The following is a 26,830-nucleotide window of genomic DNA, read 5'->3' on the forward strand; positions in this document are numbered from 1 at the left end:
TTCTGAACATAGTTCTATGGCTGCATCAAGAACATACCAATGTGCTTTTAATAATACCAAGTCAAAATTTCTGAAATACAATAAAGCCAGCTACAAATCAGCAGTCATAACTTTTTCCCCTCCCACTTAGGGCAGCACAATAGTTTGAACTGTTGATACAGCATTACACTAATTAAAAACTTTCCAAAGGATATATGTATTTTTCATACTAAGTTCTACTGGTATTGACCATATATAAAAAAAACCTGTGCATAAATTCATATGACGTTAAAGCTTTTAGATTACTATGGTTTGGTTTACGGCAAGTGAATCAAAGCAATGAAACTCTACTGAATTTTCTGGCTATTAAAAATAATTTGTTTGCTAAAAAAGGTCCAAGTAATAGAAACACATTTGCTACACCTATTCTCTCAAAGAAATCTAAATATCTGAATACACACATACAATAAATCATGATTACAAAAAAAATATTAAGCCACTATTAAGTCTTACCTTATGTGCTGGCACTAGATTAACTAACACTGTATCCAAAAGTTCCTGCGACACAGTATCTCCCTCACAAATGATAGAGCTCATTAGATCAACCATGTGCATGTGTACTTTTTGGTTATGACCGTTGCTGAAATTAAAAACAAGAATTCTTAGTGTACTGTTCATATAAAGTACAACTTCCATTCAGAGTACTCCCTGTGGTGATGCCAAACAGGGGATATAATAATCAAATCACAAGTTTTCTTAGAAGTCAAAATACTTAAGTTTCTCGGCTGCATATACCACTTTCCAAAGTGTTCTTGAATCTCACGCCCTCTTCATTTACTACTGTAGTAAAAGAGTAAGAGGACTGTATCTGTCCCTGCCATGAAAAGATAGTGTATTAGAATATCCCTCCCCTCTACTCAACACTGGTGAGACTTCATCTGGAGTTCTGTGTCCAGTTCTGGGCTTCCCAGCACAAGAGAGACACGGACATCCTGGAGTCAGTCCAGCAAAGGGCCACAAAGATGACTAAGGGACTGGAGCAGCTCTCATACAAGGAGAGGCTGAGAGAGCTGACATCTTTTTTTAGCCTCAAGAAAAGATGGCTTAGGGAGGAACTTATCATTATGTTTAAATACCTGATGTTGGGAGTAAAGAAGACAGGGCGAGACTCTTCTCAGTGGTGTCCAGTGACAGGACAAGAGGCGATGGGCACAAGGTGAAATACAGGACATACCGTTTAAACATAAGAAAGAGAAACTTTTTAAATGTAAGGGTGATTGAGCACTAGAAGCTTGCCCAGAGAGGCCATGGAGTCTCCATCCTTGGAGATGCTCAAAACCCAACTGGCTACAGTCCTGGGCAATCTACTCTAGCTGACCTGGTTTGAGCAAGAGGGGCAGACTAGACAATCTCTAGCACTACCTTCCAGTGTCCACTATTTTCTGACTCACGTTTTTATAGCAATAATCCTCTAAATTCCTCAGAATTGCATATTGTGCCATTCAATTTCAAGAACAGAATAAAATAAATGCAGTAAAACACAATCAAAGTAAGCTGCTTAGAAAAAAAAAATGATTTGCAGTGTGTCTTGTTTAATTAAAACAGGCAAAACTGACAGCTTGTTATATTTATATTGCTACCTTTAGTTAAACTGTATTACAAAACTAATCTCGTTAACGTTAAAAGTCACACAATAGACTGAACACCTAGGTTAGAAACATCTGACCTCACCATGCAATAATATATTATAACTGGGGGTGACAATACTTACTTTATTACTGAAAACAGCGTTCTGTACAACTGTGTAAAAATCTCATTGCTGTCTTCTAATTCAAAGCATATGTTATAAGACTTGACCCAAGCAATGTTCTGTGTTGAACAGGAGAAAATAAAAGGAGTAGTTAATACAAGATTAAGTTGAAAAATTACATTTAACAGTTATTATGAAATAAGTTATGAAGCTTACCTCAAGCAAATAAAAATATCGATTAAACTGGGGGCTTTTTGTATCTTCTAAACCTTTAAGTTGCCTTGTTATGAACATAAATATATCCTGAAAAGAAAGAAGTGATAGTTATTTAATCAACTGCAATAAAACTTACAAAATTAAAACAATTATCTTTTAAAATTACTAGTGTTATTCATCACTACAAAATATGCAGCAATGACAGCCTATTTCACTGTCCAAAAGAAGACGAGCTACAAAAACATCATGGAGAATGTCTAGGAGTAATTTTAAAATGCTTCATGTTTCTTTAAAGGGTTGAGAAAGTAACCTTTTTCTAAGGAAGCAAAATTTTTTCTTTTCCAAAGAAAAACACTCAACTTGACAAACAGAGCTGCAACTGGCTGCCATGCTGCAGAAGTCAAAAGATTATTCAAAAGGACAATCATTTTGATTACATTTTTACTTTATACTGCAATAGTTTTCAACAGAAGGGGAAAAAAAGCAGTAGGCAACTGCTGCTTTCCTAAGAGTATTATTATGTGTTTACACTGTATTGTTTGTGTATTTCTCAGTCATCATGCTACTGACTCGGATCACGTCTCTTGCAAAAACCAATAAACCAAGTCGCTCCTGCTTCCTTTATCAACTTTCAGCACCAGAAGAATTCTTCAGAAAAAGCCTCACACAGAATAAATTCAAGCAGGTTATAAGGAACTAGCAGTCAATTATGAACAGAATGAAACACACAGGAAGGTGTCTTTTTAAAATGCTTTTTACATTCACATAATTAACAGCTGGAAATTCATAACTACCGTATTAAATCAAGAGTCAGAAGAACATATCACCAGAAACAGTGTTCACAATCTCAACTGTATCTATAATATTTCATCTAACAAGCTAGGTATAAATCAAATCAATTCCAAAGGGTAGAAAGTTGCCATAATAAATACAAGAAAGCCTTACAGCCTGAAAAAACTATCCTAGAAATAGTCTAGAAAGTTTTTCTGTAACATTTTCAAAGGACCATTTCCCCTCACCCCTCCAAGAATAATGAGATGGACAAAAGATGAGAATAGGGTTCCTTTTTTCTAACGCCACACCACAAAATCCAGCCTTAATCATTAAGCTGAGCACTTACTGTGGTTCTGGGTAAAAAACAAGAATTAGATTACACGTGACATCATCATCTCTTGGCAAAAAAACCACAGCAAGCACATTGTTCAGAGACACAGCTATATTAATGTTTGAATTTGGATCAAGATTGTGCCTCTGAAATGTTAAGGAAGGATGATCAGAAGAATCACTCTTTGGTTCACACTTCACATCAGTTACAGAGCACACAAACTAGACTCTTTAGTTGAAATTAAACCAAAAGACACAGTTCAAAGGACACATCTAATGGACTCCAACCACTAAAGAGCATTCAGTCCACAGGCAAAAGCCAGTCTGAAGAATCCCCCCTTAAAAACTAGTGCCTGAACCACTAGCAGGCCATCAGCCCACCCAAAATGAGTTCCATCATCTGAAAAACTGGTACAACAGAAGATACTGTGAAGTTTAAAAGAGATACAAGTGGAGTGTCAGTGAAGGATAAGATTCAATTAAAGAAGAAAGGGAGCATGCGGGAAAATGGCCAATGCCAAAAACTATTTCATCTTAGAACTCATGCCCTAGGTACAATTATTCTGTTAAACTTTACTTGTACAGATGAATCTCAATCAGTTCACTTAAAAGTATCCTTACTTCTTATCCTGCAGCTCAGTATGCAACACTTACTTGCTGAATGTGATTCAAAGACCCTATTGAGACCAAAACTAATTTTCCTAATTTTTATAAAGTACACATCACTGTATTGTATATGAATACATACATTAATGAATAGGATACATGTACAATATGTCTAGCATCTGAATGCTTCACAAATAATGGCATCATTTGAAAAAGTAATAATTTATTCCTAATTTTATTTATTTATTCTTAGTCCTGTTTTAAAGAAAGCAAGACAGACTAAACTCAAAGTACTCACTAATTTTTAATATCTAGTGTAATATGACCCAAAGTTTTTCCCCTTTTCTGAGCATGCAGAATATAGTATTTGAACATGCATTTATAAAGGCAAAACACAGGATAAAATAAACTTTGGCTGCAGGTAAGAAATCACAACACTTTCACAAATTGGACAACGTAGTTTCACATCAGACTCCATAAACCAAGTCTACATTAGAATCCAGAGTCTAAAAACAAAAGTGCTTATATTTCAACTTCAGGAAGAACATTGAATGTTTTTTGTGGATTGTTGTCTTGTTACCAATTAATCGCATAATAGCTTCAGTAAGCATCAGAGCCATGGCTTTCACCACAGAACACATTCAGATAGTTGAAGTTCTGCTACCATACATTCCCTTGAACATCTCCATTTCAGCCGAATCAGACAGACCATTTGTCCAAGTGGTTTTCTTTGATGCACACCAGTGATTAGAACATCTTCCCCCCAGAAAATTAGATTTGGGCTCTAGGCTTTCCCCAGACTGAGAAGGACTTAAGTTAGAAGTTCCCAGATCCCAGAAGAGCAATCCTGCTCCAGTTCTGCTTTTAGCCTACTCATGGCATTTCGCATCCCTGTTGTCAAAGCTCTTTCAACACTTAGTGAGGAATACAAGATTTATACTGAGGATACACATGAAAGAGGGAAACCTGAAATTCTGATCACTTCTCTCAGTATCTCACTTGCACGATGCGTAAGTTAGAGACCTGAAAAGTCTGAAGCAAGGGCAAAAACTTAAGATCCTAAGTTTTCCTCTCTCAAGAAATTATCCTTTTTAGCACTTCCCTTTCCCATCTTTAACTTTGGTGCTAAACATACTAGAAGAGACTCAAAGCTGCAGTATGGATATGATATTAAATACTGGGTGAAAATAGTGCCAAGATACAACCCAAGAGGAAGCATTCTTCCTCTTATCTCTTTGTCACAAAGTGGAAGGAACTCTTCGACATTTGTATCAGAGCTTGTCCTACAACCACAAAAGCTGTGTTCAGCAGAAACAGGTTTGCAAAAACCTACCTCAATAGCCCTAGGGCAAGGTCTCTATAGTTTGCCCTTTCTTTATTTCTCAAAATGTGTTTAGAAATCTGCATCAAGAAACTGAATTCTGAAATTTGCACAGATTACAGAACTGAATGCTGACAGTGGAAGTTCCTAGAAGTTCAGAGCTCTATCCAAGTAGTAGTATGCTTACACTGCAAGTATGAAATCAGTAATGTAAACCTTCCAATATTATATACTATAAAATTTGAAACTTAGTAGCATTTGATAGATCAAATTCTGTAAGGAGGAATATTATAATTTATTAGCCCAACTCAGAAAGAGAGAAAAAACCTCTGAGCCTAACAAGCAAAGAAAAACGTATACTCAAAACTGAAGTAGAAATCAGGATGCCTCAAAACCAGACTTAAATATAGCATAGTAGAGAAAGCTAATGTTTGTGTCCAGTTGAAGATGGTGTAATCAATAAGTAAGGTAACTAGATAGTGTGTAATCAGAGGTGCAACAATTCAGAATTTAAAAAATGCAGCTAAGAGAAATCCCTAGCTATCTCTCCAGTATATCTGGTAACAAAGGATGTACTATAGTTGAAACTGTACTGTTTGCTCTACTTATGAAGCACTTCCGGTGCAATCACTAGATCAGAAATTGAGTGATTTCTCCTTGAGTGGTAATAAGATATACCTTCCACCACAACCATCTTTTTATCCTACTGTGGAAAAAAAACGAACAAAACTCAAAACAAAACGAAAAAGCCCACACACACTCTTAAATTAGGGAGATAAAAAAAGTACACATTTTTCAGTGTTATTTTCCCCTGCAATATTTTCTATAAGACTTGGTTCATCACTCTAGATTCAGACTGTGTAAGGGAAGAGTTTGATGTTGTGAGTTGGAAAGTAAGTTAGATTTCTATTTAAAAAAAAGCAAAAAAGAAAAACACAAAACAATCTAAAATTTAATTTTTCTGAAACAAAGGGGGCAGAGCTGTACTGCCTTTTCAAACCTGGCATTTCTCTATCAACCATCTCCATCTAGTGGGATCAGTGATGTTTGTAATTGCAGAATTTTCCAATTCACATCAGAAATCATTACCCTCCATAAAAAAAACACTTTTTCTTTGTTTCAATAGAGCCTTTATCTATAAAAATACAGTAATCATCTCTTGGTACTTTAACTAGAAACAGCAGGGGTATTTTCCCAATTGAAGGAATTAGCTGTCTTGCAAGAGATTATGATAAAAGCTATAGACATATCAATATTTCTAAAGTAACAGACGACTATCTGCAAGTCCCAATGACAGTTCAATAAAATAAATATTTTCAATATAAATCCAAAACTCTACAAGTTATTGAAAGATGTACTATATATATCACTTTATCTGATGAACATTTGACCTGAACAAACACCCCTATCCCAGAATTAAGTGAAAACCTTGCATTGCTTAGGCTGAATCAGAAATAAAGGGAGGGGGAAAAAAAAAAGCTACAATCAATTATATCAGTCATTCAGTTTAAAAAAGTGGCATGGAGAAAGATTAATTCAATTTACCTTTAGTTTATCTGGCGAAGTGTATGGAGCTTCAGGGGCATAAATTCTGAAAATATCAGCAAGACAACATGCTACCAACAAACGTACATCCTTATCAGGATGTTTGAGGAAAAAATCTGAAGCAAGATGTAAAGCAAGATTCAGGTAGAGCTCCTTTTCTTCTTCAGAGTCCTGGTCCATATCCATGAAAGTTTTCACAACCATCTAAAAAGAGAGACAGACATCAGTACATAAAATGAAGTACTCTGTGTAACAGGGTCCTTACTGAAAGTTCCTTTTCTGGTTTTGTGCAACTTCTATCAGAAGCATTATTAGCAATGCAATAGTACTCATTTGAGTAACAGTGTCTTTTTCTAGGTAGAGGAAGGACCTAGTCAAGTCCTCTATCAATTGTCCCAACACCGTCTCAGCTGAGTTACTGAAAGTCCAGTTGTAGTACTTCACTTATCTTTTTGAAAAAACATATAATCAAGTTGCCAATTCAAAAAATACAACAGCATTCATTGTTACAGCCATTCTCTGAAAATCTCAGAAAACAGCAAAACTTTAGGGAGAAATAAATATTTTGAATAAAGTATTTAGGGTTACAATTTATTTTCCCTCTATTCTCTTTCAATTTCAGGTTTTTCTCTAGTACTGCTCTGAGGACAAGTTTATCTCTTGTGCTGCCCAGAAGCAGAGTACGTACTTTCAGCACAAGCATATATAAATCCAGTCCAGCCCAGCAGCATGCATCTGCAACAGGACTAAAATGCCCATTAGTATTATTAGGATCCAGTATACTAAAGTTATGAAAGAAAAAGCAAAAAAAGTCTGGGACACCAAGTATTTAACACCCTAAACAGAACAAAAGCAAGAAAAGCCTTAATTAGTAACTGCTAGTTGGTGAGAATTCTTATATTTAAAAAACTGTTTGGAGGAGAAAAACCTTTTGAGAAAACAAAGTAATTATGCTTTTCTCCAATTTCTTATTTGAATCACAAAGGCAGAGTTATTTTAAGGAGTTCAATGCTTGTTAAAATGAACAAAATGGTAATAAAGACTTAATTACACAATCCTGAGAATTAAAGTCAAAACTCCCATCTATTTCACCAGTGCAAGAAGAGGTATTTTTCAATATGATGTCAGTGAAGTTCCTCAAAAAAAAAAACAAAAACAAAAAACAAACTACCACGAAAAAACCAACACAACCCTAAACCACTATAAGTTATTTTACTTTGCCCCAAAAAAATTTACTATAATTGGTCAGGTAGCAACAAATCCTACTTTAAAAAAAAAAGGACACCTTCTGCATAATTAGGATCACAGCAGCTGTAAAGTTTCAAGCATATTAGAATCATAAAATCATAGAATAGTTTGGGTTGGCAGGGACCTTTAAAGATCATCTAGTCCAACCCCCCTGCAATAAGCAGGGACATCTTCAACCAGATCAGGTTGCTCAGAGCCCCGAGAACCTGACCTTGAATGTTTCCAGGGATGGGGCATCTCCGGGCAAGCTGTTCCAGCGTTTCACCACCCTCATTGTAAAAAATGTCTTCCTTATACCTAGTCTAAATCTACCTCTTTTAGTTTAAAACCATTCCCCCTTAACCTGTCACAACAGGCCCTGCTAAAAAGTTTGTCCCCATCTTTCTTATAAGCCCCCTTTAAGTACTGATAGGGTGCAATAAGGTCTCCCCGAAGCCTTCTCTTCTCCAGGCTGAACAACCCCAACTCTCTCAGCCTTTCCTCACAGGAGAGGCGTTCCATATCCCTGATCATTTTCGTGGCCCTCCTCTGGACCCGCTCCAACAGGTCCATGTCTGTCTTGTACTGGGGATGGGGACCCCAGAGCTGGACGCAGTACTCCAGGTGGGGTCTCACCAGAGCAGAGGGGCAGAATCACCTCCCTTGACCTGCCGGCCACCCTTCTTTTGATGCGGCCCAGGATACGGTTGGCCTTCTGGGCTGCGAGCGCACATTGTCGGCTCATGTCCAGCTTTTCGTTCACCAGTACTCCCAAGTTCTTCTTAGACTTAGGCAATTAGAATCCTTTATTAAAAGGCACAGAAGATTAGTAGCTTATGCACACATATAATTTCCATTGAGAGAGAAATAAAGTCCTCCCCAGTCAGACACAAGATGAACCACTTGAAGTGCACTGGTGCCCTTACACACTAGTGAAGTAATTTAAAACATAGAATTGTTTTCACTTCTGTGGAAAGTAGTTAGATTCATATAATTAATAAGGTAATGAATAAATATTCAGGTGTCACAAGAGTTCTTGCAACAAGTATGTTTTTTGTCTACTCTGGAAATGAACCTTCAGTTTTTCTTCCCTGACAACATGAACTTCCATACTGGTCAGGACAACAAAAATCAGTCATCCTATCTCCAGAGCAATCTGTCACAGTGTTTAAGGAAAAACAAGAAAAACAAGCTAGTTCTCCTAGCTAGCCTCCTGCAAAGCAATAGGTTAGAGGATTCCTGAGCCTGAAATTGCACCCAGACCACCTTAATACTTAGATTAATACTCCTGGAGCTTCATCTTCCAATATGGCCCATATTTCTTAACCCATTCAATTTTTCCTACATCTTTCTATAGTAATAAGCTTTGGAATTTAGGTATGTAACTTATGGAAAAGTATGTTACTAGACTGCTGGTCTAAAATTAATGTATTTCATTAGATGATGCCTCGGTTCTTGTGTTTTCCACAGTTTCTGTGGAAAATGTTCTTCTCACTCTATTCATCATTTCCAAACGTTTGTCACCTTCTTGAAATGTTTATCACTTTCTTTCTATCTTCAGTGCTAGTTCATAACTCCAACCATACTGTTCTTTAGCACCTGCAACTGTGTTTATACTGTAGGTCTATACACTTGTGCTACAGCCTAGATCAACCAATCCTTCATAAAAGAAACACTGTGTGGTTTTCTCCCTGCTTGCGTACCAATGAATGCACAGCCAGAATAAACAGCTGACAAGAAATACAGGACATCCTGCAAAGTACACATCTCCTGTAAGACAGATCAAGATGACAGAACAGAAGCGACTGAACATTCAAGGCCAAAAATGAAATGAAACTATAAGAAAAAAAATTAACAGTAAGAACTGTGTGCATTTTCACAAGCTGAAAAAAATAGGCACATGCTAACAAATAATTTATTCCGTTAAAAGTCACTCATACATGAAGTTATAAATGTCGTCTTCCATTCGACATCATAGAATGCAGTATACTCACTAAAGTCTATCAGCCCAATTCACAAAGCACAGACAGGTTACTAGGGGAAGGGGAGAAGGAATCCTTGTGTTTTGGGTTTTTCTTGTTTTTTGTTCATTTACTAGTAGTTCAAACTGAGTTAAAACTACTTCTTAAGAAAACAAACTCCAAATTAAGCTCTTCCAGCTGTTAGAATACTTAAGGTTCCTCTCCCACATCTGTTCCCTCCTGTTTCACAGGGCAAACCCAAGTTGCAGGCATTCCTTCTGCACAATACTAACAGGCCTGCCTTTTTGTGAGAGTACACGGATACATAAAGAACTATAGTAACATAATTATCCCCCAAGTCTCTCCAATCTTCCTGTACAGTTAGGACAAATAAAGTGGTCAAGAAATTCAGGAGACAGAAATACGTAGTATAATCAAAGACTACTTTCATTACAATACAGGCTAAAATAATGAGAATAAAGCGGGTTTTATAATCAAGCCAAAGAGCACAAATGCATAAAAGGAATGTATTCTGACGCATCTATATTACTTCCCAAATTATGACTCTCTTCTCATGTTTTCCAGTATTTTCTTCTATAAGAGTACTGACTGTAGGACCTGAAATAAAATTTAAGTAGTATTTGCAATTAATATAGCTTATTTCCACTTGTGATTTTTTTAACTCATTTAAAAGTTTTTGGACAAGTCACTTCAAGAAGGTGGTAGAACAGAAGGCATAACAGCCAACAAGTTCCTCCTTCTGGGTATAGAAAAGGTAACGCCCAAAAAAAAAGAAAAAAATAATCTTTTCAGACAGAAAATATAGTAATAGGATCATTGAATGCTGTGTACAAGAAATTTTGATCTGAAAACAGTTACTTGCTTACTAACCTTTAGCCTTCTCACCATCTCTTCTTTAGATATTTTATCAGAGATTTCTTTGACTCCTGGAGGATATGTGATTTTTCCATCGTTGGCTCTCGTCTTTGAATGAGCCATGATTTCACGATTTTAAAACTGTGGAGAGAAATTAAGTAGTCAATGTTGTTTACCTAGTTTATGTTTACTTTATCTATCCCACTTTCACAAACAAAATCCAAGTAGAAATATACAGACAAAACCCATGCAAAGAAAAAACTGGACAAAAGATTTTGATTGTTTTCAGTAATCCACATTGTGGCAGAAAGCAATATTCAGGCAGAATTGTCCTACAATTATTTGAACATTCAGGTAGATTGTCCTACACTACAACAAAACTTGCGAGAAGTACACAACAGAAAAGCTAAAACCCCTCATTCCTGAATGTATTTGATCTTCACACTTAGAGATGCAACCAAGAATCTTCTTATCTTATTGTATGAACTGTTACCACCACTTAGTAATAATAAATCCTAGCCAGCCTAGATTTTTAGACACTCTGAGAACAGACATCTGAACTGGACTTTCTGTTTTCCAAACAATTAAATAGAGCACAATTTCCCCAAAGTCTAAATAGCAGTGCTGTTGAAGTGTTACACATCACTAATTTTAATTTGCCAATACTGCTAGACAAGCAGCAGATAGAGAATGAAGTAGGAACAGGAAAAGACCAGATCAAATGGAAGTCTTTCCTCTATGCCATAAAGCCAAGTTTTTAAGCAAAAGATGACAGATAAGCAACGGTACCTTCTTCCTAAATTTCAACTATGAAAACAACTCAGTTACTTGGTTTCTCAGTCCCTTTAAACTGATGCAAATGCAGACTGTCACCTCACCCATCCTAAGCTATGCAAAGTTCCACTGCTATAGAGAAGGAAGCTGAATAGAAAGCTTTACTTACATAAAAGCAATTAATAAAAAAGACAGTGAAAAAAAAAAAACGGCATGTGTTGGGATAATTAGGATTTTAGAAAAAGACTGTACCAGGACAGTTACAAGTCAAGAATGTAACAAAGAAAATAAAATTTCTTTTCCATTGCCTTGATATTTTTATTTATTTAGGAGTTTGAAACACTTCCTCACAGTCACCACTTTCCTGAACTGTGAATTCCAAGTCAGGTATTTTCTTCCTACTGACCTCCTACACAAGGAGGATCTATATACACTTTGAACTTCTCAGAACTATAACACCAGAAATCAAAAAAAAAAAATCAACCAGAATCCACAAGGAGAGATGGGCTAGAAGCATGTTCCGTAACAGAATGGTGTAATGTGCCATAATTGAGACTTACTGGCCCAAGCCAAGGTCATTCTACACCGAAGGAGAATTGGAATGTGAAATATACTCATCCACCCACCCCCAAAAAATATCCTAACATGTTCTGTATTTTTCAGTCCACATTTCACAATAACAACCTAAGTTACAGATTTTGCTTCGTCTTTACTAATCTATTACAAAACAAGAAGTTAACGTTGACATTTAAGTAAGTTCTGTAAAGAATAGCACAATGCATCTTTATTTCAGGAAATGGGGAAAATTTGAGTAGAATTAACATAATCAGATGTCATTCAACAGGCATGATATGCAATGCACTTCAATAGCTACACAAAAGCCAACTCAGTTTCTGTCATCTTCTCTGTACCTACATATATACAGCAGTTGAAACACATGCTACGTACTTGCGGTTGTAGTAAAAACAGATAATGAGAAACCTGGGATGGAACAAAACTCATTGAAGTAAATTTTTCTAATGCTCCCAGGAAAATATGATGCCACTTTTATCCCCATGATATTTCTTAATGCACCATCATGACAGTAAGTCTAGGACTCCTCAAAAACACATAGAAGATGCAAGCAAGTTCACTCTTCTTGCTGTTTGATGTAGATATTCCACTCCATATGACATTGTATATCATATATCATAGCTAAATTCATTTTAACAGGAAAATTAAAGCATGGAAAAAGCAACAAAAGTGGAAGTTGCATTTATTGGACATTAAAGCAGGATGAATTAAAGTCATCCACCTCCTGTGACAAAAGTTAAATCGAAAGATCATATTTAATGTAAAGTTATGATTATCAGCCAGGCCATAGATGGGGAACAATTCATTACTCTAAACAGAGTTAATTAGTAACAAGCACCATTGCCAAAATTTGGTCAAATAAGTCAGATACAAATGAGTAGTTCTATACATAATTAGCAGGACCCAATAGCTACTCCAGCTAAGTCTACTGGCCATGATATTAAATATTAAAAGATTCAATATTCAGATAGTTTCTATATAGTACATAATTCTTTATGAATAGTTTAACTACACATACTCTACTTGCTCAATAGTATAAAATACAGATTACACATGGATAAAACATGGATTGTTATCTTGCATATTAAGTACCTATGCTATATATTTACTAGGTCAATAAATATCATTAGAGGATGTTAAGTCAATGATCTAAAAGGACTTAAACCACACTCCATTTAATTGTATTTTGTTTGGATATCAGTTCACATTGCCTATGGTGATTTAATTAACCATGCTAATCATTAAATAAACTATGCCTTAACATACATGAAGTCATATGTCAACAGTACTTTTTCAGAGATCCCTACATGTGTTTAAATCTTAATCCTTCAGATATTTTTGTAGAAATCTTTTCCAAGGGCTGAAGCAAGCTTTAGCAAATCAATTCCTGTGTTTCTTGCAAGTCTGTCTCCTGCCTTACTATTGCCTCCTCTTTAAAATCCAGAATCCAAACATGAGGACATAGAAGATCACCAGAAAAAGTGATCAGCTTTACCAACTTTATCATTCTTATCTTTCAGAACTTTTACTAAACTATACATATTTATGTCGTTACATCTTGAGATCAGTATTTTTAAATTATGTATATAAAATTTAAGAAAGCTTACATAAATTTGACCTATACAAACACTTATACTTTTAAATCTATGTTTGCAACACATTTTACAATGAGCCGCTGGGAACAACACTTTCTTCACATTCACAAAGCTATTAGAAGCCTAAGTGAATTTAATAAATTGCTGCCATGGAAGAAAGTTGCAATGTGTAGAGATTTAAATATATGTGTTTACACATTTCATATCACTCCAACAAGAAAGTGTAGCCAAGAAAAAGGATTTGCAAATATTCATCAACCTGTTCTCCACAAACAAGTAGTATGATCAGTGGCCTCTCATTGTCATGGGCCATTCCATCAAGAATACAAAGACAGTTTAGAAGACCCAAGAACATTCTCCCTAAATTGTCTCAGGGAATATTGTGAGGAAGTCAAATCTTTTTCATCTTATAAACCACAATACAGAGTTCACTCCAAAACTCTGTTCCTCTGTCACCATGCTGTTTGTCATTTCTTTTTATTATTTACATCCAGGTTTTTTTATTTTTGTACTCTCAGTAGGTAACATCCTTGTAGGAATAAATATAAACCTTTACCAGTACTTTGAGAGCACTAACTTTGCTTCAACAATATAGCTATATGAAGAAATTGGTCAAACTGTAATTTCCACAAAAGATGCAACACGGTATTCTGAAGAGATTACTCAGCAACTTACAAAAGTGGAAGAGGCAGGCATCTTTCTACTTCAGCAGGATTGTTAATAAAACACAAATAATTTAATGATTTAAGCCACTTACAGAAAATTTTTACATCCTGATCAATTCCTGCTGTGTATAGCTGATTGACAACAATTGATCAAGGCGAGAAGTGACTTAGGTGTTCAAGACTTTCATTATGTAAGTGCCACTAAATTAAATCTATTTCCATAATAAGTCTACTACTAACGAGTTATAACTTGGCTATAAAAAGCTACGCAAAGATGAAACTTGGCAGTTAATTTTCTGCTATTGAGTAAAATAGAAAACTTTAGAGTGTTGGACCAAGTGCGCTCATGTAAATCCAAGTTATTTTTCATACTGATTCAGATATAGTGTCTAGATGAATACTTTCCATTCTCTTTTAGAAATGTTATATTTTGCTATACGGTTTACTTAACTACCATTAAATCAGGATACTAGTATTATTCATAGTATCAAGAAAATGTTAGCTTCCTATTTCTGTAAGGCAGCACAATACATAGTAAGGACTGATACAGGAAGAATTTACAGAAATGACTAATTAAAGGTCTTCTGGAATGAAGAATCACATTATAAGGCAAAAGTAACACTCTCAGCCCAGCAAATGACATGAAAAGTACTGGGTTTCACTACAGAAGTCTCATTAATGGCAGTCCTTTGACAGTCAATATGTAAGTAATAACACCTGTTTAAATTAGGAAACGCTATTTTTCAACCTTCCATTAGAAAATATGGCAAAGCGCATTAAGTTTCTTTATTAACATATTAAGTAAACACTTTGTGGAAAATGAAAAGATGTGCATGTAGTAACTTTGCAAGAGGAGATATTTTCATAATGTACAGAGGATTTGGAGGATTCGAGAAAAGAACACATAAGAATAAAGAACAAAACATTAAGACAAGCCATGATACCAAAGTCAGCATATGCCCACTAAAAAAACCACAAACAACCTACATAGAATATAGTACTCCCCCTTGCAATCGGTTAGGAAATGATCCCAGGCAAGTCCCCATTTCTGCTGATAAGAATTTTTTCACACTTCTTTAGAGAAAGCCTCCCAAAGATTAAGCAAGTGGACAGTATTCAGTACCAACTTATCTCAGCATACAGCTCTCTCCAGTGGTGTTGCAGACACTTGCAGCTTCCACAAGATATAAGTGATCCAACTTGTAAATTTCAGCATTTTTTCAGATGTGATTAAAAACAAAAATGACAAGAATAAAATTGCCTCTTTTTTTGCCATTTGTGAAACAGCATTTTCACCGAAATAAACCCAGTTTAAAAAAAAAAAAAGGATGAGAAACTACATAACAGAATTCATCACTAAACCAATCAACAACCTAAGGAAAAACAGAATTGCCCTGTTATCATGGGATGTCAGCTTTCATACTTCTACCCAAGACTAAGTAAAATGGACTGTACGCATTACAATTATAATTTCTTATTTCTGTGCATGGCTGCAGGAAAAGAAATGACAAGGAGATAAAAATTGGAAGACTAAAGCAAAAGATTCTGACAGAGAAAGAAAAAGGCAAAAACATAACTGAACAAAGGAATACTGGTTAAGATAAAAAAGGTGTAATTATTTGTTTCATAAAGTGGAAAAGAGTGTAGGCTGACAAAATATGATGTTAGTAAAATAGACATCTGCAATATATTTGTCAGTTAGCCACATACTAGGGAAAGCATTCCACCTTGTTGCTTCCTAGGTGGCCATATTATGCAAGCATACTATGTAAGAGCTTAAAAAAAGGCAAGTGCCTAACAAGCGGACTATGATCAGTCCTCAGAGTGTTTAACATTGAATGCAAAGTATGTGAAATTACAAAAATGGTAATATTGCAAAAAACGTACAAGTCGTCATTCAAATTGGCTGGCACTTACATTTGGTTGGACGGGAACATGGCAGTTTTCACCTAATACACTTAATAAACATTTCCAGTCCTGTAGTAAGTAATTTATTTTGCTCTACAAAAATACAATTTCTTAAAGAAATGGAAAAAGAATGCATAGAAGGACCTGCAAATAGGCAGGATGTCATTACACTCACAAAATCAGAAATGTAGTATTGGATGTACAGCTTGGATGTAGAGGATTTTGTGAAAAGATAACACTTTTCCAGTGGGGAGGAGAAGCAGGGAGAAAGGCAGATGCAGAGAATAGAGGTAAGTTTCACTGAGTCTGAGAAAAAGCCATTAAGTTTTTGACAATGACCTTTTCACCTTGACCTTCAACGGATGAAACCTTCTCACATACTAAAGGTCACTATCAAACACTATGAAGTTTAGCTACATTAGGGAGGCTGCTAACACTTCTTGTTAAGTTTTCTTGACAGTCTCCATTAAAAAAAAAAAATTCAGTCACTTGAGCTTTGACAAACTTGAAATACTTATATGATATATGCTATGTAAAGGATCTTCAGTTGAGTGTTAACGGCTCAATCATGTCCGAGAATAAATCCAAGATGAAGTAAACTAAATTCAACATATCACAAATCTGACAGAGCTGTCTAAAAAGATGCTAGTTTCCCTCTCCTCTAGAATACAAATATGGATGTAGGAAAACAGTACTCTTTAGCATAAGAGTATGATAGCATATTCTTTGCCCCCAAGAGAACTTGCCCAAAGCTTCTGAAAAGCCACATGATATACATATTGTCTACAGACTCTTGATTTTAATAATAAAGCCTACAAAATTTGCCTTTATTGATTATGTCCATGTCTTGACAGCCTATACTTCAGGAAGATTTGATTAGAATCTAGGAAAGAATGCAGTCAAAAAAATAACTGGAGTCTACAATAAGGACATGGTCCAAGCAAGACTAAAATTAAAGCGCATATATTGATCTAACTCAAGAAATCAGACTTCTCCCATCCGTCTTGCTAACGTTATGACTGCAAAAAAAATTTAAAAAAATGAAAAAGTGAACTCAGTTGCTCATACAGAAAACTCAAACTAATCAGTACTAAACTGAAATGCAAGTGTTTTGTGTGAAGGCACACTTCTTTGAGATAATACAGATGAGATTGAGAATAAAGCATGGTAATTTAATTATTACAAACAACACTCAGGGAGAATTATGCAAGATTGTAAAGCTCACAAAAGCCCATTAAGTCCACCATTGGTGAATGAAGACTCATTTCATACATTACCTCACCCTGACATATTCACCTGGCTTCTTTAGGGGATGCCTTTGAGATACTCTGCCTTTCTGGTGCTGATGAGAAATCTGACATACTGGTGCTCAAAATACACTTGTCAAGGGACACACTTGCAATCCTGTTTATACCTCCAGAAAAAGGGAGAGTGTAACTCAGTGAACTATCAGTATCAGTTGAGACCATAAGCATAAGCGTTCCAGACATCTTTCGGCATTTCACAGATAGTGAACCAATAGCATATGGATCAGTCGCAGGATAATTCTGCTTCCATTCCACCACATGAAACTATCACACACACCAACATTACCCATACAGGTCTTTTTCAGAAAGGTAAGAAATGTTCACAACATTCTATCTGTACGTTTGAGCTACACAATACTGTCGAGAAGCAGTGAAATTTGCCCATATGAGCCTCCTCATTAACTATTACTGCATCTGGGAATACTGTTCTCGGTGGGAAGCTTGGAATAAAAAACTATTCTGTCAGGAAAGCCACATGCACATACTTGGATGACCAAAACTACCCTCTATGTCACACTTAGTCAGGATATAGGTTATTATCCAGCCTTATACACATAACAAAACTTAAGTTTCACAAACAACATCACATAAGTATGTAATCCCACAGGATATGATTTTGCCAACATTCAGAGACAATGAATGTTTACATTAAATTGACACAAGCAATGCGTAAATAAAGTCTTTGTTTTGAAAGGCACAAATCGAAAGCAGAAGTGATTTGGAGATGTATACAATTCCAACATGGTGGTCATGGGTAACATCCATGCTGAAGGAACAAAACTTAGTTTCAAACTGTTTGTCCCCTTGATTGGGGTGCAAGGAAAGTTTTCATACTACTAAGTTAATTCAAACAACCACTTAGTAAAAGCTGTAAGGAGTAATCAGAGCCCTCAAGACAGGAGAGTTGCACCACAAAGACTGGGAAATACAAAAATAAAGACAGAACTGGAGCCAAACTGAGATGGCCATTGTAAACAAACTCCCCCCCAAAAAATTGTACTTCAATAGCTGAAACCGAGGGAAAAAAAAAGTACTACTGCAGAGTAATGACTGGGTATCAAGAAGATATTGAAATATCCTAAAAAGTCAGCTGAATACCCATTTTCAAAGAAATAGCAGGTAAAACTTCTTTCCTATGGCAATTGGTAACAGGTATAATTCAACCAGAAGTTACTGTGTCTACACTTAGGAACTTCACATTTTCAAATCAAAGCAACTGCACAGACACCATCCGAGAACTCATGAACCAGTGTGGTATGCAAAGCTTTTTAAAGGTATTTAAAAATTAAGGTGTAGTACACTTCAATTTTAAAAAGTTAAATTAACTTCAAAAATTAAGGTGTAGTACAAGAAAATAAAGGCAGCACTGTCACCAACAATGCAGAGCAAAAAAGTAATACTACCACTACAGCTGCACTAGTTTGATATCAGTAATATTTGAAAAGTTTAGAAAAAATCTGCTAAAGTAAAAATTTTAAATACAGGGATAAATTTAAATTTATAAGGTTATCCTGGGACAACTTATGTTTGATCAGTCTGTGGTAAAACAATTTGCACTCTCCTTGCACCGAAAATCATTTATTATGTAAGCATTGAATTGGAAATCATAGATGGATGGATGCAGCAATAGATCAGACTGTCATTCAGTACAACACTGAAAGAAAAGATTAGATAAACAGAAATGTTTATAAGTATGAAGACTGCATCTGAACCCCCAAACAAGAATATATGCTACAAGTCTGAAATAAAATCAACTGTAAAGAGAAGAAACAGGGGGTTGAAGGGGGGTCCTATGCCTAGGTCCATAGAAAATCACCGCAAGACTATACACTAGTGCTATGCAACATTTGTTCTAGACTTCAAAAAAAAACAAACAAAAAACCCCACACAAAACCAAAACCTCAACATCTAACACAGACTTTAAGGTACTGGCAAGAACTTGCTTGGAATACAACTACCAATACCTATCATTGAGATAATTTAAATTGGAAAAAGGGCACATAAAGTCTACTACATGAGGAGAGCATATCTACAGAGGTCACAAGAAGAAACAGTCAGAAGGACCAGCAGAAGAGAGGCAGAAATCACTATAAATACGAGAAACACTGGAAGATCCCACCCAAAGAAAACGAAGACAACCATAAGACAAAAGCTCAAAGATAAATAGCTCGGACAACGAAGAAAAACTGGTAATTAGAGGAAGACTTCTAGTTTTTAAATTAAAGTTTTGGAACAACCTTCTGGTCGATAATTGAAGAAAAATATCCAAATAGAATACAGCAGAACTCGATCAGTATACAAAGGAGATTAGTATCTTGCTGTTCTAGGCTACATGAATAGTTATTTGAAAAAGCAGGCCTTTCACTCTGCAAAATACTTCTTTTACCAGAATCACCAGAAACACCAACAGAAAGTTCTTAGACTCTAAAACAAGTACTCTAAAACAAGAGAAGGACTGACAACCAGCCTAAGTATCAAAATTTCACAATATCACTAGTCTACGGCCATAATTTTGACACAGCCCTCTTTTAGCAGGGAAGCTACTTTAAGATTTAGTACGGCAAGAATGATTCGTTTCCTCTGTTCAACACAGCTGAAAAGGAATGGGGAGAAGGAGGCAGGAATTATTTTCCTTTACATTAACTCTATTTTCAAAACAGCATAACAAATAAAAAAAGTCATTAAAACTTCAGATATCTTGCATGACATTATTTTAGAAGGCTAACATCTGTAGTATTTATACACAAGGGAAAAAAAGAAAATATGCAAGAGTGGCATGCAAGCCATGGGGAAAATAAGGGGAATGTGACAGAAAGCAGAAGACAACTACAAGAGACAGTCATTAGGTACAAATCAAGTTTAATCACTGTATTGTCCCTTGGGAGGAAACAGCACTTGGTATTATTTTGGTATACCATTTATTTGGCAAAAAATGCCTTATTGAGCCTTACCATGAAAGTTTTAACAAAAAAAAAAACCAAACAAAAAAAACCCCAAATATTAAGAACACTAGCATGCTACCACAGAAGTAAGGCAACATTTCGTAAAATTTTGCAGATGGACAACCAATATAAAATTGCTTTAGTAACAAGTTAGAATTTGGAATACACAAATGAGACTACTTTCCATTCCTAACTTTGTGTATAATGTTTAAGAACACAAAATTAAATGCCTCACACCCTATTGTAAATGATGCAATACAGAATTACTAAAGATCAAACAAAAAATGCTAGTGGGATGGATTGAATTGTAAGACCTAAAAGAAAGCACAGGTATTGCACTGCAAAGTCAGGTGGTGTGCTAAATAACACTGCATCCACTCCTAATCAATATGAATTAAACAAACATTTATATTAGGGCTGCATACAGAAATCTTAGTACCAAAATCACATTCAGCTGGGTGTTTTACAAACAGAAGTTGTCTACCCAGATGGCTTATATCAGTTTAGCTTTTTTTTCCCAGCTAATTAGAACATTTTTATTTGCTTTTCACAAAATTTTGTGACAGAAAACCATAGACTGAAAAAATAATTGTGTCCCTGAAGACAGAGGAAGAACCCATAGTTGTGATTACAAAGCACAAATTAGATGAAGATTTACTACAACCAGGTGAACTAAATGTATTAGTGGTAGGTTTTTAAGACCATAGGACTAGAAGAAACTTCAGGTGACAGAGTCTATTCATCTGCTATCATACATGAACCTACCAATAGGATCACTTTAAAAAGTTAAAGCTGAAGACTCTTTTGATGCTTCAATCTAACGAAGTCTTTGACATCTATGTCTACGCTCGACCAACATGTAAGCTCTCTTTGCCAATGATCTATTCATTCCTGCAACTTCTTTTAATACCGTTATTCATCCCTTATAATTACTGAGCCCTGAGGGGTTGTGTTTTCACAGAATGGCTGAGGTTGGAAGGGACCTCTGGAGGTCCCTTGGTCCAACCCCTTTGCTCAAGAAGGGTCACTTAAAGCCAGTTGCCGAGGACTGCATCCAGATGGCTTTTGAGCATCTCCAAGGAGGGAGACTCCACAAACTCCCAGGGCAACCGGTGCCAGTGCTTGGTCACCCTCACAGTGAAAAAGTGTTTCCTGATGTTCAGAGGGAACCTCCTGTGTTTCAGTTTGTGCCCATTGCCTCTGGTCCTGCCGCTGGGCACCACTGCAGAAAGCTTGGCTCTATCTTCTCTGCACCCTCCTTTCAAGAATTTATATACATTGATACATTTTAATCCTGGCTTAGGTACAAACAGGAGTGTAAGTACTATTACAGCTATACCAACCTTCTTGATAGTAAATTTTCTAACTACATGGTTTCTTTTCCCTTTTGAAATTTATGCTTAATATTTAGTTATCCTTCAGTTGCCGCTCACCACTCACATTAGGACACAAGGAAATGGAATGAAGCTGCATCAGGGGAAGTTCAGATTGGACATTAGGAAAAGGTTCTTCACTGAGAAGGTGGTCAGTCATTGGAACAGGCTCCCCAGGGAAGTGGTCACGGCACCAAGCCTGACAGAATTCAAGGAGAGTCTGGACGATGCTCTTGGTCATACGGTTTAGTTTTAGGTAGTCCTGCGAGGAGCAGGGAGTTGGACTCGATGACCCTTATGGATCTCTCCGAGCTTGAGATATTCTATGATTCTATGACATATTAGCTGCACAGTGATAGCCAAACTCTTTGTGTGTGTTAGTGTGTAGGTTATGCTTTCGCTCAGGCTAAGATCTGTGCTGATATGTAATAAGGACACACACTTCATTTTACTAGACTGGATCACTTCCTTACAATACCCAAATACCATGCCACCCCCCCAAAGAAGGACAAAAATCTACCTGGGAGAGAAATCTAAAGCACATCAGCATCAACAAAAAACCAAATCAAAACAACAATGAAAAACCCTACACACACCCCTACCGGTCTATATTCCATACACAGAAACAGTTAGGAACACAAGGAACACCTACAGGAAATAACAGTAAAAACCTCAATAGAAACTAATCTTTACTCATAGTTAAAAGGATGGGTTTTGCAATTGAAAGGAGCAAGTTTTAAAGTATTAATAAATAGATATAGCTAGTTGCACTATGACTGTAAGCATACAATCAAGATACAACAGTCCAGAGTTTCCACCTATTACTTAAGGTACAAGAACTGTTCATGTGCACATATTATTGCTGTCTCCCGATTCCCCCAAAGTTAGAAGCTTAACATAGCCAAACCTCAAGATTAACAAACATCTCTGGTGAATCCTGTTGACAACTGAATCCATCACTAATCCACCTACCTGCTCACAGCCAGATGTTGCTGCTTCTTTAGCAGAAAAAGCTGGAATTGTCCACAACAGATTCTAGATTCTCACCAGATGCCAGATTCTCAACTCAAGAGCAGTCTGTCTTAACTAAGTCTTTAAGACAAAGAGCTCAGCTTAGCATGGAAACAACTGAGGTATGGACACACTTCTACCAACTCAGCTGCAGGGACCAACAAGCTGTATCAGACAAATGGAGTAGAAAGTTTAGGGGTTATGGGAAAGGCACGCAACCAAGAACCAAAGTTAATGGGAGGGGAGAACACCCACCCCCCTCCCCGAATCAAAAAAATCTACCCACACAAACTCCATACACCACAGTTTAGGAACCTCAAGGCTGGAAGTCTAGGAAGTGTTGAACAAGGCAAGAGAGGAAGTAGGATTTACTTGGACAATGAAGGATTGGAATCAGAAGCCTGAAGAGATATGAGGACAAACTAGACAGAGAAGTCACTAGAGAGAGCGAGCAGAGGAGAAAGATCAGCTGCAGGGGGCAGGTGGGGAATACACACCCAGCAGAACTCAGCCCTTTCTAGGGCCTGCAGTACAATGTGGAATCATTGTATGCTCTTCTACCAATAATGAGTATTTGCAAGAATACACTGAAAAGCTCTTGTACCTCATCCCACTTAATGCTGGTTAAAAGAGAAAGAACTTATTGCTACTAACAGCATTCCATTAATTTAATTAGTAGTAGCTACACGTAGCTAAAGGTTACAATCTAATAACTCTCAGGAGCACATCCATACAGTGAATTTGTTTACTAAGTTTACTTAAAAAGGAACAGCAGAAGTATGAAAATAGTTGCAAAATCAGTTATTAAGAGTTAGGAAACATCAGAATTAAGATTTCTTACACAATATTAAAGAGAATACACACAAAGGAGCTGATTCACCTGATCCTTTACTACCTTTTTCCATACCACAGGACTTCTTTCTCATTCAAAGCAAAGAAGCTACTCAACTTTTCTCCTTGTAATTTAATGTGTGTCCCTTATTACACCCTATTTAAACCATGCTCTGAAAAGACTTAATTTCCTACTGGGCTTCTGTACAGGACTCAGCACTGTAATATTTTAGCGTGCCACAACGATTAACTTGTTTTCACAACACTTGTTTTCACAAAATCATTCATAAAAATGGGTATTCTTCCCATTTTATAGATGAGTAACCTGATTTACAGACTGAAATTTAAGAACTATCCACCAATTTTGCCTGCACAGGTAGAGAAATTTAGGGCACAACTTTCAAAGTATGCCGTGTCATCCAGCACTATGTCTGAAACTAAAGCTTCTTGAGCCATGCAGAAGTAGTCAGGGTCTCAGGGTCTTGAGCTTGTCTCCCCAGAAATCAACACACTACTTAAAAGCTCTCGTGGAAAGTTTGGTTTAAACACTTATCTGGGATCACAAGAAACTGACAGAAAGAACCAATTCCAGTATTCCAAAGTGACATTCAATCACCCAAATCACTAGATATGCTTTCCCTTCCCACAGCCCCCTGTCAATTCATTTCACATTTTCCAGCTTCTGGAAAATACGTCAGCCATCTTTGATATGCAGCTCTAATTCCTAAATACAACAAGTTGAAAAAAATTATATATAAATCATAACTAAAGACTACCATAACATGTACTTATGAGGACAGAAATGAATTCCTATTTTTAAAAAGAAATTGCAATTTGAACATTGTTTTAAGACATTTTTGTATGTAATATAGAAGATTAAGGGGACAATGACCCATTAAGAAATAAAAAGTTACTCTAAATTTACTCATATATAACACTGTATGAACACCCTGATGGAGAGCTTACTATAGGCAACATTTGTAACTTGGGGAAGACTTTCAAAATGTTTCGAGTTCTCAAAGTACAGATATACCAGTCATTAAAAATGAGCGCAGAATATTTTTTTCTGAAAATTGCACATGCATGAAAATCTCTTAATTCCCTTAGTTACAGAAATGCTTGCAAGAACTATGGACTGCATAAGCTAAGCTGGGCAAACGGAAGAGAAATGCATCTCCTACTTGCTATCTCTCTGAAAAACTCCCTTACAAGTCTTCTGAAGAGTTTATCATTGGGTTTATGCATTCTTTCTTCCATTTCCAAAAACCAGGAAAGCAAAACGTTATAGCCTTATTCTGACTAGTTCATACTCTCAGAGGAAGAAAACCCAATGTAAACATTATCATATACCATGAATTAAGCATCCACAATTTGTCTCCCTTAGACCTTTGAAAAGCACTGGGTGGCACGTGGAGTGTCCATAGACATCATCCCACAAAAAAGCTTTCACAAATTGATGGCACAAAAAGCTACAGTCTCTTCCATACATTTTGTTTCTATGTACAGGAAGTCGTAATGAACTACACACAATTCTTCATACTGAACTGTCAAATAATAAAATAATTATCGGAGACAGTATCACACCTAACGGTAAGCTGCCTAGCACCTCTGTACATTTTCCCCAAGAAAACTCTTTCAAATTTTAAGTAGGTAGATGCAGAAAAAAAAAACATCCCTAAATATAATAAAAAGTTTCCATGAAGTATCTTCTGCTCACTTCTCACAACTGACAACAACTCATCTCAATTCTTTTTTGTTAAGAACAGAAATTTAACATATGTAGTGCCAAACAAAGATTTCCCAGAAATCTGATTGTCTTCATTGAAACTCTGCAAGTAACAAAGCAGTACTAATAGAAGTGAACAGTCAAACTCAAGGTGGTCCAAAGATTACATTAAAAAAAAAAAATGTACATCAAAACTTTCTGTAAGACTTCTTCACGAGCAGTATGTTCGCATGGGTAAGTTCAGTGTGGGTAACTGTTAATCATCTTTTTTTTTTTTTTAAATAGTCTTTTTTTTCCTCCCCTCCTTTCTAAGACTTTCAGAATTCTGATTCTTGATATTGAATTCAGCTACAATGAGGATATGCTGGGGATATCTCAGAGAGAACCAGAGGCTGCTTTGATAGAAGTTGTGGACAATTGATGGGTATATTTACAGAAAAGGTGGAAAGCCTCACTCAACAGTTACTTTCCAAGTCATTAACAGTTATGTTTTAGCAGAATCTAGTCCTCCTCATAGGAGCTACGAAATGTAGTTTAGGTGACTATACAATGGAAGCAATTAAGACAATAACATTTTTGACTGCTAACTTTGTGTCTTTTTTGTCCATTAAAAAGTGTGCAAGTGAAGCATCTCATTTCAGCAGCAGAAGCATTCACCAGGATTTCTAATTAAGTCAGAGAAAAAGTACACACAGTTAGTATTGTCTGGAATCGATCTTTAAAGAACAGGGTCTAAATTAGAAAACCCCAGATGGGGTCCTGATCCCTGGTTACAGTACTACCATACAAATGGTGACAGACACAAGATGATTAGTACAAACATGTCCATCTGTTCCCAATGTGGTATGGTGCTTTTTTTTTATTATTATTTTTTGAAGCATAATAATACCAAAGTCGTCATGAGCTGAAATAACAAAGCTGAAGATCAGGCAGTATAAAACAAGCAGAATGATGCAGAATGTTTTTCCAATGCTTGGGATGGGATGTGAAAGAGTACATTCCACAGACAGGGACAAAGTAATGGAGGTCTTAATCCTCAGAACCTATTTCAAGGACTTCCTTACACTTTAGAAAAGGTTGAAAAGCAGTATATGCAGACACAGACAGTAATAACCTTTAAAAAAAGTGGAGGCATTAACATTTTGATTCTTAAAAACAAAGTTAAAATACTAGTTGTATTTCACGGAATTGTTTCAAGTTAGATGTTTTACAGTAAGTATTCAGATTTACAGCATTTTTATTGAGGAATCCAAAATGTTCCAAAGAGTTTTTGAAATAAACCACTAACTTGCTAAAATAACAAAGTTTACTTTCAATCAATCATTCACTGCACTTTTGATATATTTTATTTAAGTATCAGAACTAAGAAGGGAAAAAAAAACAATCAAGTTTTCTACGAGACTACATTCAACTGAAGATGTCACCAATGGAAGAGCAATAGGTATGTCATTGTATATGCACAGTTTCAACTTTTAGATGTTCAACCTGAGGCCAAGGAGAGTGTTGGGGGGTTTTTTTTGTTGTTGTTGGGTTTTTTTGT

The 26,830-nt window shown here is 36.1% G+C and overlaps 1 protein-coding gene across 6 annotated transcripts in view; it reads right to left on the minus strand.

Annotated features, from left to right (window-relative positions):
- PDS5B (PDS5 cohesin associated factor B) overlaps positions 1–26,830 on the minus strand; it is a 119,692-nt gene that overhangs the window by 89,740 nt on the left and 3,122 nt on the right. For 5 of the 6 annotated variants that reach the window (XM_075139796.1, XM_075139794.1, XM_075139795.1 and 2 more), the window contains exons 2-6: positions 10,601–10,726; positions 6,522–6,725; positions 1,946–2,032; positions 1,751–1,848; positions 493–619 (exon numbers count right to left, since the gene is read on the minus strand). In XM_075139796.1, coding sequence (XP_074995897.1) covers positions 493–619; positions 1,751–1,848; positions 1,946–2,032; positions 6,522–6,725; positions 10,601–10,708 — 624 coding nt within the window. In that variant the 5' untranslated portion in view covers positions 10,709–10,726. Of the gene's footprint in view, positions 1–492; positions 620–1,115; positions 1,209–1,750; positions 1,849–1,945; positions 2,033–6,521; positions 6,726–10,600; positions 10,727–26,830 lie in introns of those variants that run through there. The other variant, XM_075139797.1, reaches the window with a different exon arrangement.

Source organism: Calonectris borealis, chromosome 1, assembly GCF_964195595.1.
Source record: "Calonectris borealis chromosome 1, bCalBor7.hap1.2, whole genome shotgun sequence".
NCBI lineage: Eukaryota > Metazoa > Chordata > Aves > Procellariiformes > Procellariidae > Calonectris > Calonectris borealis.